The sequence below is a fragment of the Pleurodeles waltl genome, chromosome 3_1 (genome assembly GCF_031143425.1).
Source record: "Pleurodeles waltl isolate 20211129_DDA chromosome 3_1, aPleWal1.hap1.20221129, whole genome shotgun sequence".
Classification (NCBI taxonomy): Eukaryota; Metazoa; Chordata; class Amphibia; order Caudata; family Salamandridae; genus Pleurodeles; species Pleurodeles waltl.
Window position 1 is genome coordinate 44,382,317 of NC_090440.1, and position 14,956 is coordinate 44,397,272.

General features: G+C 44.5%; 1 protein-coding gene across 1 annotated transcript in view; it reads right to left on the minus strand.

The window, feature by feature from the left end:
* HSD17B12 (hydroxysteroid 17-beta dehydrogenase 12) overlaps positions 1-14,956 on the minus strand; it is a 367,296-nt gene that overhangs the window by 199,902 nt on the left and 152,438 nt on the right. The window contains exon 4 of the mRNA XM_069221808.1: positions 914-1,024. Within this exon, the coding sequence (XP_069077909.1) occupies positions 914-1,024 (111 nt within the window). The remainder of the gene's footprint in view (positions 1-913; positions 1,025-14,956) is intronic.

Genomic DNA, 14,956 nt, shown 5'->3' on the forward strand with positions numbered 1-14,956 from the left:
GAAAAGGAGAAGCTGCGGGCACCGCACCGCTTGTGTAGGTCGAATAAACTACACTTAGTTAAAAAAGTATCTTTGTTTATGTGGCTTATTTACCACAAGCTGCAACTGGAGAGGGACAAGAGCCCCCTTGGGGGGGGGGGGAGGTACACTGAAAGGTAGAGGCAGGCATGGGGGGCGACGGGTGAAGGGGGCGGTTAAGGGGGGCAGTAGGTACAAGTGACAGTGGACGGAAAAGGTAGAGCGGTTGCACTGGCAGGGAGAGGTGCCACTGTGTCAAAGGAGAAGTGGCAGACACATCCCTGGAGAGAAAGGGGACAGTTTCATCACTTGAAGGGAAACTGTCAGCTTCACCAGTTGAGGGGAGGGGGGCAAAGCTGGCACTGGATGGCAACCAGGCAGAGCAAGAAGTGAGGGAAGAACAGATGAGGGCAGCCAGACAGGACACAATCTGGTAAAACAGTGCAAGGATGGCTTAAGTTAACTTTGTGAATTTAAGAAAATCCATGCAAATGTTTGTTTTCCTGAATGTTTCACCTGCGGGGATAGTTTTGTAAACGACGCAAAACTTGCAACTTTGTACATCGTTGGTGGCAAAATTAGTTTTGCAACCGCACAACGACGATGTGAGTAATTCAGATGAACACTCGAAACTGTGGTTCCAGCTGATGTTCATCGAAAGGTAACTCTTCCACTGGACTTGTGAGAAGCCTTCATTTGCGAGGGGTTAATTTGAAGAAATATTGTACACAAACATTTAGAACAATGACAATCCTCAAAACATGTTAAGATTTCAGTATATACTGGCACTTTCACATAAAGGGTGTACGGTACAGAAATATGACTTGGTGTAGTTCACCTCTAATGGTATACTCCCATGCCCACAAACGTCTCACTGAATGGTCCTGTCACTCACCTAAAACACCAATATCCAGACCATCCAGTCCAGACTTGATCCTTCTATAAATGCCTTCGCTCTCTGCAAAGTCAGCAGCAATTGTCTTGATTCCCACCTTGAATTTCTCCTCTGAAAGACAAGAACAGAGAGGGAAGAAAGTGCATTAGTAGAGTATATATGAGGTTTGCACTAGAAATAAATAGCAAATTAAGTCTGATTTTGAACTGCTGACAAAGCACTACTTTGAGAAGAAGAAAAGGTATGGCGGTTTAGATTTAGGGGCTGATTTAGAGCATGGTAGGCAGCATGCCAACCCCCAGCGTAACATATGGCCTTTGCTCCCCTGATGAAGCCTATGGGCTGTACGACCCTAGTGTAAGACCGCCCGCTGTATTCAGAGATGCATGCTGGGCATTCTTGGTATTGCTCCGCCTTCAGCGGTGCTGCTGTTGCAGTGACATTGTTTTTTTACCCAGGACCGTCATGGCTCACATCCCAGTCCCGGGTATGGAAAATGAGTGATGGTCGCCCCACCCTAAACGGGACAGATAGATTGCAACTATGACCCGACACTGGCTCACGCTCCTCCAGTGTAAACCCAGTTCCAGCTCTCAAAAATAAGAACAAACACAACAGGGAATTTGGGGGTGGGGGAGTGAAGCACTTATTTTTCGAGCAGTGCTCCTGCCCAGCCAAACTCTAAATGTCCCATTTCCGTTTCCAATCTTAGGCTGTGGTATACCTGTGAACCAGCAGCAAGACCTCAAAACTGTTGCTAAAGCCATCGCCCTGCCAAGTAAGCCGAAAGCATTCCATGAGCACTTACACACACACACGCGACCCTCCACAGTCACGGCGCTCCATGTGCTCACAGTGGAACTTACATCCAAGGCCGACGGAACAACATGGTACAAGGTCTGCGGAAAGGCCACATGAAAGGAGTTGGCAGGATCTGAAGAACAGGAGGGAGGGTGGTCCATGCACCAGTAGAACGGAGCATCAGCAAACAAACTGAGTGCCTTGGGTGCTCTACTTACCTTGTTGAGGACCACACATTAAACAGACACCTTAGACATAAACACCAACACAAAAAGGAGCATTAGAACATGCTCCCACTGCAATGGCAGGTCTGAGACATGTTTACAGAGCTACTAATGTGGGTGGCACAACCAGTGCTGCAGGACCCCTAGTGCATTTGATTTACAGGCCTTGGGCACCTCTAGTGCACAGTACTAGGGGCTTACTAGTAAGCAAATATGCCAATCATGGAAAGCCAATTACACATACATTTTACATAGCAGCACTTGCACTTTAGAACTGGATAGCAGTGGTAAAGTGCCCAGAGTAAGAAAAACAGAGTCCAGCACACATCAACATCCTGGGAAACAGAGATAGAAAGTTAGGGGAGACCACGCCAAGGATGCCAAACCTAGCACAATCGTAGAAGCGGGCATCAGTAGTGAAAAGCACATTTGTGAGTTTTTCACTACCAAGACATGTCAAACATTAAAGTATTCTGGGTCTGAAAAATCTGCTGCATGGGAAAAGAATGTACCCTTCCCTTAGTGTTAAACTATAATGATGTCTGGATCCCCAACGCTGATTTTTGTTGTCACAAGCAAACATGGATCAAGCATGTGCGCCATGATATTGGTCAGAAGTATCTATAGCAACATCATAACCACATGGAAAACCTACAGTGGTGAACACCAAGCTGCCCACAGGACAAACTCAAATATCAAAAAGGGCAGGATGGTACAGTTGGTCACAGTGTACAGATGTTCAACTCTAGATGGTCCATGTGACAATACAAAATAAACTCTCTCATGTTTGCAAATAAAGAAGGAAGGGGTTGGGAGGCTGGAAAACATGATCACCCACGGTGACCCACTTACACCTTCTCTCCAGCTTCTCCTTTTTGTTCAGGCCTTTCAGCTCTCAAGTCTGCAAAAACAGTCTGGAAGAGTGGGAAGCCAATCAATCAAGGATTTATAGAGCGCACTAATCACCCTTTAGGGTCTCAAGGTGCTGGGGGCGGGGGGAGCTACTGGTCGTAGAGCCATGTCTTGAGGCATTTCCTAAATGTCAAGAGGTCTTGGGTCTGGCGAAGGTGGAGCGGTAGGGAGTTCCAGGTCTTGGCGGCTAGGCGAGAAAAGGATCTTCCTCTGGCGGTGGTGCGGCGGATGGAGGCGAGGCTGGGGGAGTGAAGATTGCGGGTGGGGGTGTGGAAGGTGAGTGTCGTTGAGGTTGGCTGGGCTTGTGTCGTGGAGATGGCCTTTGATGCTGCAGTAGACAGCAATGTCATGTCCCAGGGGTGCATTTTCTTCCAGGCCAAGTTAAATGCCACAAACTAGGGTGGCCAAATGTCTAGTTTTCTGCTGGTTTGCCCCACTGCCCACATTGATCTGTTGCAGGACACAGTTTTTAGTGCTCAGCGGCCAAGCACAAAAAAACACCTCTTATAAGGAGAATTGGAGCTGTCAGATAGGACCCTCCGAGCGCCTGGGCAGTGCGCCAACCCAGTCTTTCAGCTTAACTGACATACAACGGGTGAGCCTGTATGCAGCTGGCATTTGAAGGCTGAATGGCTAGGAGGGCAAATCCACAGCACAAGAGGGACTATGTACAATGCAGGCTCAGGAACCCATCTGCCTTTAGAGATGCTAGTCTAGAAAGTAGCCACCTTACGAGAAACATCCTGAATGTGTGCATGAATCATGAGGCCTTTCACAAGAAGAGCTTCAGGGAGTTCATTTTCTTGGTTAAACCAGTTTGAAAGTGCTCCAAGTTGTCAGGTCAGGGGATAGAAGAATGCATATGGAAGAGTATAATTTTACCAAGATCAAACGGCTTGGTACAGTAGGAGACCAGAGTGTGCGAAGCAGTACTGCTGCATCAAAGGCTATCCATTTAGAAGCACATTACATTTTGGTGAACATCCCATTAGACTGGGCACTGTTTGTCCCACCCACATTAAAATTAATAACAAATATATCCACCCGCAACTTCCCGCCCCAAACTCAAACTATTAACTTACAGATTACTCCTAAATACTGCCAATAACTCCACACCTGGAAACAGAAGAATAAGCTCAAACAGCACCTGGATACCCTCAGCAGGTCACAGTGAGCTTTACAAAAATACAGACTGAAGGCCCTAAAGCACATAATTTAGCCACATAAGGATATAGATTAAAAGCCATCTTCCGGTTTCTGCTGCAAACCAGCCTGCTAAACCAAATTTGGGGTTGCACTGTGCACTGAGAAGAAAGCATCTTTTTTAGCTCTTGCTGTTTTAAGGTTTGTGGGGTGACATCTGCTTTTTATAACTACTGTGGCTTTGATGTATTAAATTTCAGTATGTTAATAGAAAGAGGAAAATAGAATAGAAAAATAAGGAAAATCGTTTTTTAATCAATGTGTGTGTTTTTTTTTTTAATTTAGCATTTTTAAATTGTGCAAGTCATTTCTGAGTATTTTGAATGTTCTGGGGGTTTGGGGAAGAGGAGTTTAGTTAAAATAGCCTGTGGAGGGAGTGGGAATTGTTTTTACTTGTATTAAACAGGAAGTGAGGGTCAGTAAGCGCCCTCCTTCCTGTTGGGACCGCAAGTTAGCGGTCTAGTGTTAGGGAGCCGATTCTGGGCTGGGCCTCGTTCCTGCAGGCATAAATGTGCCGGAACGAGCGACCGCACAGCGGGCGTGCCGCTGGCGCGCCGAATGCGCACCAAAGGCAACCCCGTATGTGCCCGACCGGGCCCGGGGCCAGAAATGCTACCCTTTTTCATAGCTGTGCAGTATCTGGGGGAGAGGAAGATTACAGTAAACTATCGCCTAATCCCACTAATAATGTAGTATCTAAGCCTTTAAGGAAGGGTGGAGCTATTTGGACCTGTGAAACCTGTAATTGGGCTATTCAAGTCCCTATGGAGGCAACAAAAGGTAAGAAACCAAGAGATTAGGCCGGCAGGGTTGGGAGAGAAAAAAAATGAAACACAAGGCATTTCATAATTACAGCTTTCAGTATGCCTTAATAAATGCTAGGTCCATTCCCAAACAAACAGGAAATCTGCGAAATGATTGATAATTGGCACATTGATTATCTATTTATTACTGAAACCTGGGGTAAAGTAGAATCGGACCCAGACTTTGTCGCCTCTCCACCAGGTTTTACCTTCCAAATACTTGATAGACCTCAGAACAGGGGGGGCCATTATCTATAGGTCTACATTGGCATGCACATGCATTAGTTCTTCGACAGATTCATGTGAGGCAATGACATTTACAATTTCTCAAAACAGTGGGGTACTACTAGAGGGGCTGTTGATGTATCGTCCACCGGGACCGACTAAACATTTTTTACAGTCTTGGTCTAAGTTGATAGAACCTATGGTTCTGTCTGCAGAAACTGTGATATTGGGCGATTTTAACATGCACTTTGAGGAGACGTCCACTCCTAAGATCCGAGAGTTCATTGACTTTATGGAGGCCCTGGATTGGACCTCCAGTCTCGTCGGCCACCCACATTGCAGGGCACATTCTGGATGCGGTGTTTGCACGAGTTACTCAACAGGTGGAGGTAACCATGATACAGTTGAGTTGGACGGATCATCATCTGCTGAAATTTAAACTCGCCTCAAAGAATGTTGGGGCTGCTAACGTGGAAACGAACAAGGTAGCCAGGTTATGGAAACAGGTTAAAGTAGAGCAATTAGGCCCAGCTTTAGAAGCTGGTTGGGATAAGGCTAAAGATATGGCCTTGCCCCTGATTGACAGCTTTCTGAAAGGAGTGGAAATGACCATGGAAGAAATGGTACCCCCCGTAATTAGAAGGCCCAATAGTCAGAAGAAACCAGGTCCCCCTTGGTTTACAAAAGACCTCAAACTCCTTCAAAGAAAGTATCGACAGCAGGAAAGACGGTGGAAACTTAATCCAGTACCTGAGGAAAGGGTGGCCCTTAAGTCCACTCTAAAGGCTTAGAAAGCAGCACAATGTATGGCCAAATCTAAATTTTATACTACCAAAGTAAAGGAGGCTATTAATGCCCCCAGGGAACTTTTTAAGACTATTAAGGCCCTAACTGTGCCCATGAAGCCGGCTGGTCTAGAAAACTCTCAGGGTTTCTGTGACAAAGTTGCTTTTCATTTTGAAAATAAGATATTGCAAATACATAGCAACTTTGATACCCAGATTATTCCCGAAGTATTACCCCCCCATGATAACAGAGTGCGCTACAGCAGATGACCAGTCACTAATGTCATATTTCCAACCCCCTTCCATGGATACTATTAAAAAGAAGATTCTTGAAATTAAATCGGACTCCCCTCTGGATCCGTGTCCTCCTTCCATTTTTCACTTGGTTCCGGATTTAATGGCATGGATGTTGGTCCCCATTTACCAAGAGGTAGCTATGTCTGGGGAGTACCCATCTATCTGGAAAGAAACGATAGTAGTACCCCTCAACAAAAAACCAGAGGGGGATAATCAGGACATGAGTAATTTGCGGCCAATAGCACGGCTCCCATTTTTGGCAAAGATTCTAGAAAACATTTTGAACTCTGAATTGATCGAGTTTTTAACAAAAGCGGATGCTCTTGATATCTCCCAATACGGGTTCAGTAAAGGGAGTAGTACTGAAACTGCCCTAATCTCATCCTCCGATACTATTCGAAGGATGGTTGATGAAGGCAAGGGGGCCGTTTTGGTTCTTTTAGATTTATCCGCTGCCTTTGACACTATCTCTCCCACACTATTAATGTCCTGTTTGCATCATGTGGGTTTGAGGGACAAGGCGCTTAAACTTTTGAAGTCTTTTCTTACAAATAGATGGACCACAGTTAGCTGTGGTGATTTCAAATCTAGACCTTATCTTCTGCCATGTGGGATTCCGCAGGGATCTTCCCTCAGCCCCACATTGTTTAATGTGTATGTAGCGCCTTTGGCTAGTCTAATTTGTACTTTTGGTTTCATTCCATCTTCCTATGCCGATGACTCCCACCTTATTATTCCTATTAATCAGCCATGGGAGGAGGTTGCAGATCGGTTTAGTAATTGTATGGTGGAAGTGAGTAAATGGATGAAGACCAATTGGCTAAAAATGAATGCCACCAAAACTGAAGTTTTATGTTTTGGACCTGGAAAGAATTTATGGAACTCACGGTGGTGGCCCTCTGAATGTGGTAACTGCCCTGTGCCCACTACTGTTACTAGAAACCTAGGCATCTTGTTCGACGAACATCTGTCTTTTAAAAAACAGATTAATCATGTGGTAAACATCAGTTTATGGTCAATTAAAATGCTCAGAATAATCTTCCCCTATCTGTTACATGAATGGAGAGTATCTGCTATCCTGGCATTGGTAATGTCCAAGATAGACTACTGTAATGCACTGTTCCTTAACCTGGATAAGGGGCTGATAAAAAGACTCAAATTAGTTCAGAATTCCGCTGTCAGAGCGGTTCTTAATCGTCCACGATGTATATCAGTTAGAGAGAGTCTTAGAAAATTACATTGGTTACCAGTGGCGCAGCGTATCCAGTTTAAGTCGCTCTGTCTTACTTTTAAGGCAGTTCATGGAATAGGACCCCGGTACCTGACTGCCAGACTCCTCCTGCATGTACCTAAAAGAAGCTTGAGGTCTTCCCAAGCTCACTTCATTCAGGTCCCTTGCACACAAAGCCAAATGGGGAGACAAAGCTTTGACAGTAGCTGCAGCCAGAGGATGGAACTCTCTCCCACAGAATATTAGGCAAGAATCAGGTTATATGAAATTTAGGAAAATGGTGAAAACTTGGCTCTTTCCTCGTTAATTTTTTGGTACATCAAGATCAGGGTCTTTGATTTAGTTTGTTTCAGTTTCTTCTATTGGATGTTTTTCTATCTTCATTATTTCTGTTATTTTTCTTATCCTCTGTATTTTTTACTATGTGCATTCTTCCCATCGCTTGGATGCTCTTTGAGTAGGAACGCGCTTTATAAATCTCGAATTACATTACTGTACTGCCCATACCGAGAGTGTCACATTTTGGGGAAGTGGATGCGACATCCCCTAGTTTGTAGGCTAAAATGTACCGACAAGAAGACATGTAGTGAGTTCTCTGCCTACTATGGTGAATTCTGCAGCTTGTTGGTTCTTACTGGGTCCTGTCCTAGCGTTTTTCACCCCCCTTGCTCCTTGTACTGAGTTCAATTATAAGGTCTCTCAATGCTTTCATGAAAGGGAAAGGAAAAGTAGTAGACCTGGAGACCTTTTCATGGAGCAAGAAGTGGTTACTGGGCAGTATCCATGGTGGATACTGGTTCTTATTGGTGGGGAATCAGAGCCGAAAACTATTTAAATCCAAGGTTAATAAGAAGCAGTCAAGGCTAACTTCAGGAGGTAGCAAATAGACAAACTCAAATACACTATGGCCCGATATAATATTCAGCATCCGAAAGAGCTAGATCCTTTAAACTGGAGAAGATGGGTTATTGAATGATACCCCAAAAATGTGCTCTGTGAATCAGAGTTCCTCCACTTCCCAGGAAACCTGTTCTGTCTGATATGTTATTGCTGCATGCGCAAATGTCTCCATTAAAGCCAAGCCTCTTGCAACGGGAAAGTGAAAACTTTGTTACCCTACCCCAAAGTCTGTATAAAATTAGTGGTCGAAGTGCATTAAAAAAATATTTTTTTTTTTTTAAAGTACGGGACTTGTGATGCTACATGCAAGGAAGCAGAGTTAAAGGTGTGGCTTAAAAAAACAAAAAAAACAAGCACTTGCAATGTAATAGGGTCTTGCATTTCTCCGAGTTACAGCTATTAGCAGTTGTAAACTCCCAACCAGATTTTTCTTGCCACATTGAATGGAAAAAAAAAAAAAAACACAGTACGATCGCGCTGCTATAGTTCACTCGTAGTGAAACCTATCGGCAAAAGTGCAGTTATCTATGTAACCGGCAAAAGTGCAATTAATTAACTATGTGGCAGGGTTGATGTTAGGCAAAGCGCGCGACTTCTGCCAAGCGAGATCGCGGTGTGAACAAAAAGGTAAAAAGTAGTCCACAAACCGGACGGAAAATAGCGAGCCTCGCATGTTTTCAATTCTTGGTTGCTGTGCTTGAGGGCTAACCACCGGAAAAGGCATGAGGTATGCGTGCCTTCCACTAATGAAAGCAAGCAGATTTTAACAGGCAAGCCCACGAACCAATGAAAGACACTGACGTGATGTGGGCGGGGCTCCGAGCCCTTTTCTAACTCCTAAAGCATCTCGCAAGCGAAACGCATGTGCAAGCGACGCACGCTCGACTCATATGGAAAATGTCACTTACCCAGCGTACATCTGTTCGTGGCATTAGTCGCTGCAGATTCACATGCTGTGCACATCCCGCCATCTGGTGTTGGGCTCGGAGTGTTACAAGTTGTTTTTCTTCGAAGAAGTCTTTTCGAGTCACGAGACCGAGGGACTCCTCCCATTTCGACTCCATTGCGCATGGGCGTCGACTCCATCTTAGATTGTTTTCCCTGCAGAGGGTGAGGTAGGAGTTGTGTATGCTAGTAATAGTGCCCATGCAATGGAGTGAATGCGTATGTACATAATGAAGTTTCAAGTAATATATTTACAAATGTACAAATGTTTAAGATCTACTTCTAAACGGCTACAGGCTCCCGGGGAGGCGGGTGGGCGCATGTGAATCTGCAGCGACTAATGCCACGAACAGATGTACACTGGGTAAGTGACATTTTCCGTTCGATGGCATGTGTAGCTGCAGATACACATGCTCTGCATAGACTAGTAAGCAGTTATCTCCCCAAAAGCGGTGGTTCAGCCTGTAGGAGTTGAAGTAGTTTGAAATAATGTTCTTAGTACAGCTTGACCTACTGTTGCTTGTTGTGCAGTTAAAACATCTACACAGTAGTGCTTGGTAAATGTATGAGGCGTAGACCATGTTGCTGCCTTACATATTTCGTTCATTGGAATATTTCCTAGAAAGGCCATGGTAGCACCCTTCTTTCTGGTTGAGTGTGCCTTTGGTGTAATAGGCAGTTCTCTTTTAGCTTTAAGATAGCAGGTTTGAATGCACTTAACTATCCATCTAGCAATGCCTTGTTTTGAAATTGGATTTCCTGTATGAGGTTTTTGAAAGGCGATAAATAGTTGTTTTGTCTTTCGAATTAGTTTTGTTCTGTCAATGTAGTACATTAGTGCTCTTTTGATGTCTAATGTATGTAGTGCTCTTTCAGCTACAGAATCTGGCTGTGGGAAGAACACTGGTAATTCTACCGTTTGATTCAAGTGAACGGTGAGATTACTTTTGGTAAAAATTTAGGATTGGTCCGTAGAACAACTTTATTTTTGTGTATTTGAATAAATGGTTCTTGAATGGTAAATGCTTGAATTTCACTCACTCTTCTTAGAGATGTGATGGCAATTAAAAATGCAACTTCCCACGTTAAGTATTGCATTTCACAAGAGTGCATGGGCTCAAAAGGTGGACCCATGAGCCATGTTAAGACAAGGAACTGGTGGTGTTCTTGGTGGTATAATTCTCTTTAGGCCTTCCATAAACGCTTTTATGACTGGTATCCTAAACAATGAAGTTGAGTGCGTAATTTGCAGGTAAGCTGAAATTGCCGTAAGATGTATTTTAATGGAAGAGAAAGCTAGTTTAGATTTTTGCAAATGTAGTAAGTATCCTACTATCTCTTTTGCAGATGCGTGTAAAGGTTGAATTTGATTATTATGGCAGTAATAAACAAATCTTTTCCACTTATTTACATAGCAGTGTCTAGTGGTAGGTTTTCTAGCTTGTTTTATGACCTCCATACATTCCTGTGTGAGGTCTAAGTGCCCGAATTCTAGGATTTCAGGAGCCAAATTGATAGATTCAGCGATGCTGGATTTGGATGTCTGATCTGTTGTTTGTGTTGTGTTAACAGATCTGGTCTGTTTGGCAGTTTGACATGAGGTACTACTGAAAGGTCTAGTAGTGTTGTGTACCAAGGTTGCCTTGCCCATGTTGGTGCTATTAGTAGGAGTTTGAGTTTGTTTTGACTCAACTTGTTTACTAGATATGGAAGAAGTGGGAGAGGGGGAAAAGCGTACGCAAATATCCCTGACCAGTTCATCCATAGTGCATTGCCCTGAGACTGATGTTGTGGGTACCTGGATGCGAAGTTTTGGCATTTTGAGTTTTCTTTTGTTGCAAATAGATCTATTTGTGGCGTTCCCCACATTCTGAAGTAAGTGTTCAGTATTTGGGGGTGAATTTCCCATTCGTGGATCTGTTGGTGATCCCGAGAGAGATTGTCTGCTAACTGATTCTGAATCCCTGGAATAAATTGTGCTATTAGGCGAATGTGGTTGTGAATCGCCCAATGCCATATTTTTTGTGTTAGGAGACACAACTGTGTCGAGTGTGTTCCTCCCTGTTTGTTTAGGTAATACATTGTTGTCATGTTGTCTGTTTTGACAAGAGTGTATTTGTGGGTTATTATGGGTTGAAATGCTTTCAGCGCTAGAAACACAGCTAACAGTTCTAAGTGGTTTATATGAAACTGTCTTTGCTGAATGTCCCATTGTCCTTGGATGCTGTGCTGATTGAGGTGTGCTCCCCACCCTGTCATGGATGCATCTGTCGTTATTACGTATTGTGGCAATGGGTCTTGAAAAGGCCGCCCTTGGTTTAAATTTATACTGTTCCACCATTGAAGCGAGATGTATGTTTGGCGGTCTATCAACACCAGATCTAGAAGTTGACCCTGTGCCTGTGACCACTGTGATGCTAGGCACTGTTGTAAGGGCCGCATGTGCAACCTTGCATTTGGGACAATGGCTATGCATGAGGACATCATGCCTAGGAGTTTCATTACTAATTTGACCTGTATCTTTTGGTTTGGATACATGGCTTGTATTACATTGTGGAATGTTTTGACTCTTTGTGGACTTGGAGTGGCAATTCCTTTTACTGTGTTGATTGTGGCTCCTAGGTATTGCTGTGTTTGACACGCCAGAAGGTGTGACTTTGAGTAATTGATTGAGAAACCTAGTTTGTGTAGGATTTCTATGACATAATTTGTGTGTTGTGAACACTGTATTTGCGTGTTGGTTTTGATTAACCAATCGTCTAGGTACAGGAACACATGTATTTGCTGCCTTCTGATATGTGCAGCTACTACTGCTAGACATTTTGTAAAAACTCTTGGCGCAGTCGTTATTCCGAATGGCAACACTTTGAATTGGTAATGTATCCCTTGGAATACAAACCTTAGGTACTTTCTGTGAGAAGGATGTATTGGTATATGGAAATATGCATCCTTTAGATCCAGTGTTGTCATGTAGTCTTGTTGTTTGAGCAGTGGGATTACTTCTTGTAATGTAACCATGTGAAAGTGGTCTGATTTGATATATGTATTTAATATTCTGAGATCTAGTATAGGTCTTCGTGTTTTGTCTTTTTTGGGTATCAGAAAGTACAGTGAGTAAACTCCTGTGTTTAGTTCTTGTTTTGGTACTAATTCTATTGCCTCTTTTTGGAGCAATGCTTGAACTTCTAATCCTAGAAGATTTATATGTTGTTTTGACATACTGTGTGTTTTCGGTGGGACTGTTGGAGGGAATTCGAGAAATTCTATGCAATAACCATGCTGGATAATTGCTAGTACCCAAGTATCTGTTGTTATCTCCTCCCAATGTTTGTAAAATTGGCTTAGTCTTCCCCCCACAGGTGTTATGTGATGGGGATGGGTGACTTGTGAGTCACTGCTTATTTTGAGGACTTTTGGGGCTTTGGAATTTTCCTCTATTTTTGGGGAATTGTCCCCCTCTATATTGCCCCCGAAAATGTCCCCGCTGATATTGGCTTTGGTAAGTGGGCCTTGTTTGTGATGTTGTGGTTTCTGTAGGTTGTCCTCGAAACCCTCCTCTAAAAGGTGTTTTGCGAAATGTGCCTCTGCTCTGCGGGGAGTAGAGTGCGCCCATGGCTTTTGCTGTATCAGTGTCTTTCTTGAGTTTCTCAATAGCAGTGTCGACTTCCGGCCCAAACAACTGCTGTTCATTAAATGGCATATTTAGCACGGCTTGTTGAATTTCCGGCTTGAAACCTGACGTGCGCAGCCATGCGTGCCTTCTTATTGTTATTGCAGTATTTACTGTCCTTGCAGCCGTATCTGCTGCATCCATTTAAGACCGTATCTGATTATTAGAGATACTTTGTCCTTCTTCCACCACTTGTTGTGCTCTTTTTTGGAACTCCTTGGGTAAGTGTTCTATCAAATCTTGCATCTCATCTCAGTGAGCTCTATCATCTTGCCAAAAGTGCTTGTGAATTGGCAATGCGCCATTGGTTTGCTGCTTGTGCTGCAACTCTTTTGCCCGCAGCATCAAATTTGCGACTCTTTTTGTCTGGAGGTGGTGCGTCCCCCGAGGTATGAGAGTTTGCTCTCTTACGAGCTGCCCCGACAACTACTGAGTCTGGTGTTAACTGGGTTGTAATATAAACAGGATCTGTTGGCGGTGGCTTGTACTTTTTCTCCACCCTTGGAGTTATGGCTCGGCCTTTAACAGGATCCTGAAAGATTTGTTTTGAATATTTTAGCATTCCTGGGAGCATAGGTAGTCTTTGGTATTGGCTATGAGTGGAGGATAGCCTGTTAAACAAAAAGTCATCCTCAATTGGTTCAGAATGCAAGGTGACGTTTTGGAAAACAGCTGCCCTTGCGATCACCTGTGTGTAAGATGTACTGTCCTCAGGAGGGGACGGCCTGGCAGGGTACGAGTCTGGGCTGTTGTCCGATACTGGAGCATCGTAAAGGTCCCATGTATCGGGATCATCTTGACTCATGGCAGTATGAGTCGGGGAGTGCATCAGTGGAGGAGTTGCTACTGGTGATGTGTGCACTGATGGTGGTGGAGACTGTGGTGGAGTTGTTTTCTTTGCCACCTTTGCCTGTGGCTCCTTGTCCTTTTTTTGAAAGGCAAGTTTTCTTTTTATTTTAATTGGGGGAAGAGTGGTTATCTTCCCTGTGTCTTGATGAATGTGGAGCCTCCTTTGAGTATAGTCTGGCTCTACAGCTTGAAGTTCCTCTCCAAATCTATGTTTTTGCATTTGGGAGGACAATCCTTGTTCCTCTGTATAGGAACCTGTTTTCGGCTCCGAGGCTGGATGTTTCGGAACCGAAACTTTTTCGGACGTCTTTTTAGGCTCCGAAGAAACCTTTGTAATTTTCGGCGTGGTGGTTTCTCGGTGCCGAATTTGTTCGGTGCCGCTGTCACAGTGCTGAAATTTCTCTGAGCCGATGTCTCGGGTCCGAGATTGCTGTGTGGCGGTATCTCGACCGTAGTCGGATGACTTCGACACCAGCGTGCCCTTTTTCGGTGCCTTGGCTCGGTCACCTATTTTTTGGGTTAAGCCATGGCCTGTTGGCAGTGGCGTCCCTTGGGCTTTTGTGGACTTCTCGTGAGTCTTATGTTTCGACGTCTTACTCACGGTTTTCGGCATTTCTTCGGCCTCGAGCTCTTCCGAGTCCGACTCGTGGATAGAGAAAGCTTCCTCTTCCTCCTCGAAAAGCTCTTGTCCTGTCGGCGTCGACGCCATCTGCAGTCTTCTGGCTCTTCGGTCTCTTAACGTCTTTCTGGACCGAAAAGCTCGACAGGCCTCACAAGTATCTTCCTTGTGCTCTGGGGACAAGCACAAGTTACAGACCAGATGCTGATCCGTATACAGATACTTGTTATGGCATTTTGGACAGAAGCGGAATGGGGTACGTTCCATCAGCCTTGAAGTCACACGTGGCCGGGCCGACCAGGCCCCGACGGGGGAATCGAAAAAACCCCAAAGGGCCACCGCAGCTCTTCAAAATTCGGTGTCGATCTGTTGTAACTAACCCGATACCGAACGCAAACAATACCGATGTTTTTTCCGAGATTCTAACTAACTTTCCGACCCGAAACACGGAGCGAAAAGGAACACGTCCGAACCCGATGGCGGAAAAAAAAACAATCTAAGATGGAGTCGACGCCCATGCGCAATGGAGTCGAAATGGGAGGAGTCCCTCGGTCTCATGCCGAAAAGACTTCTTTGGAA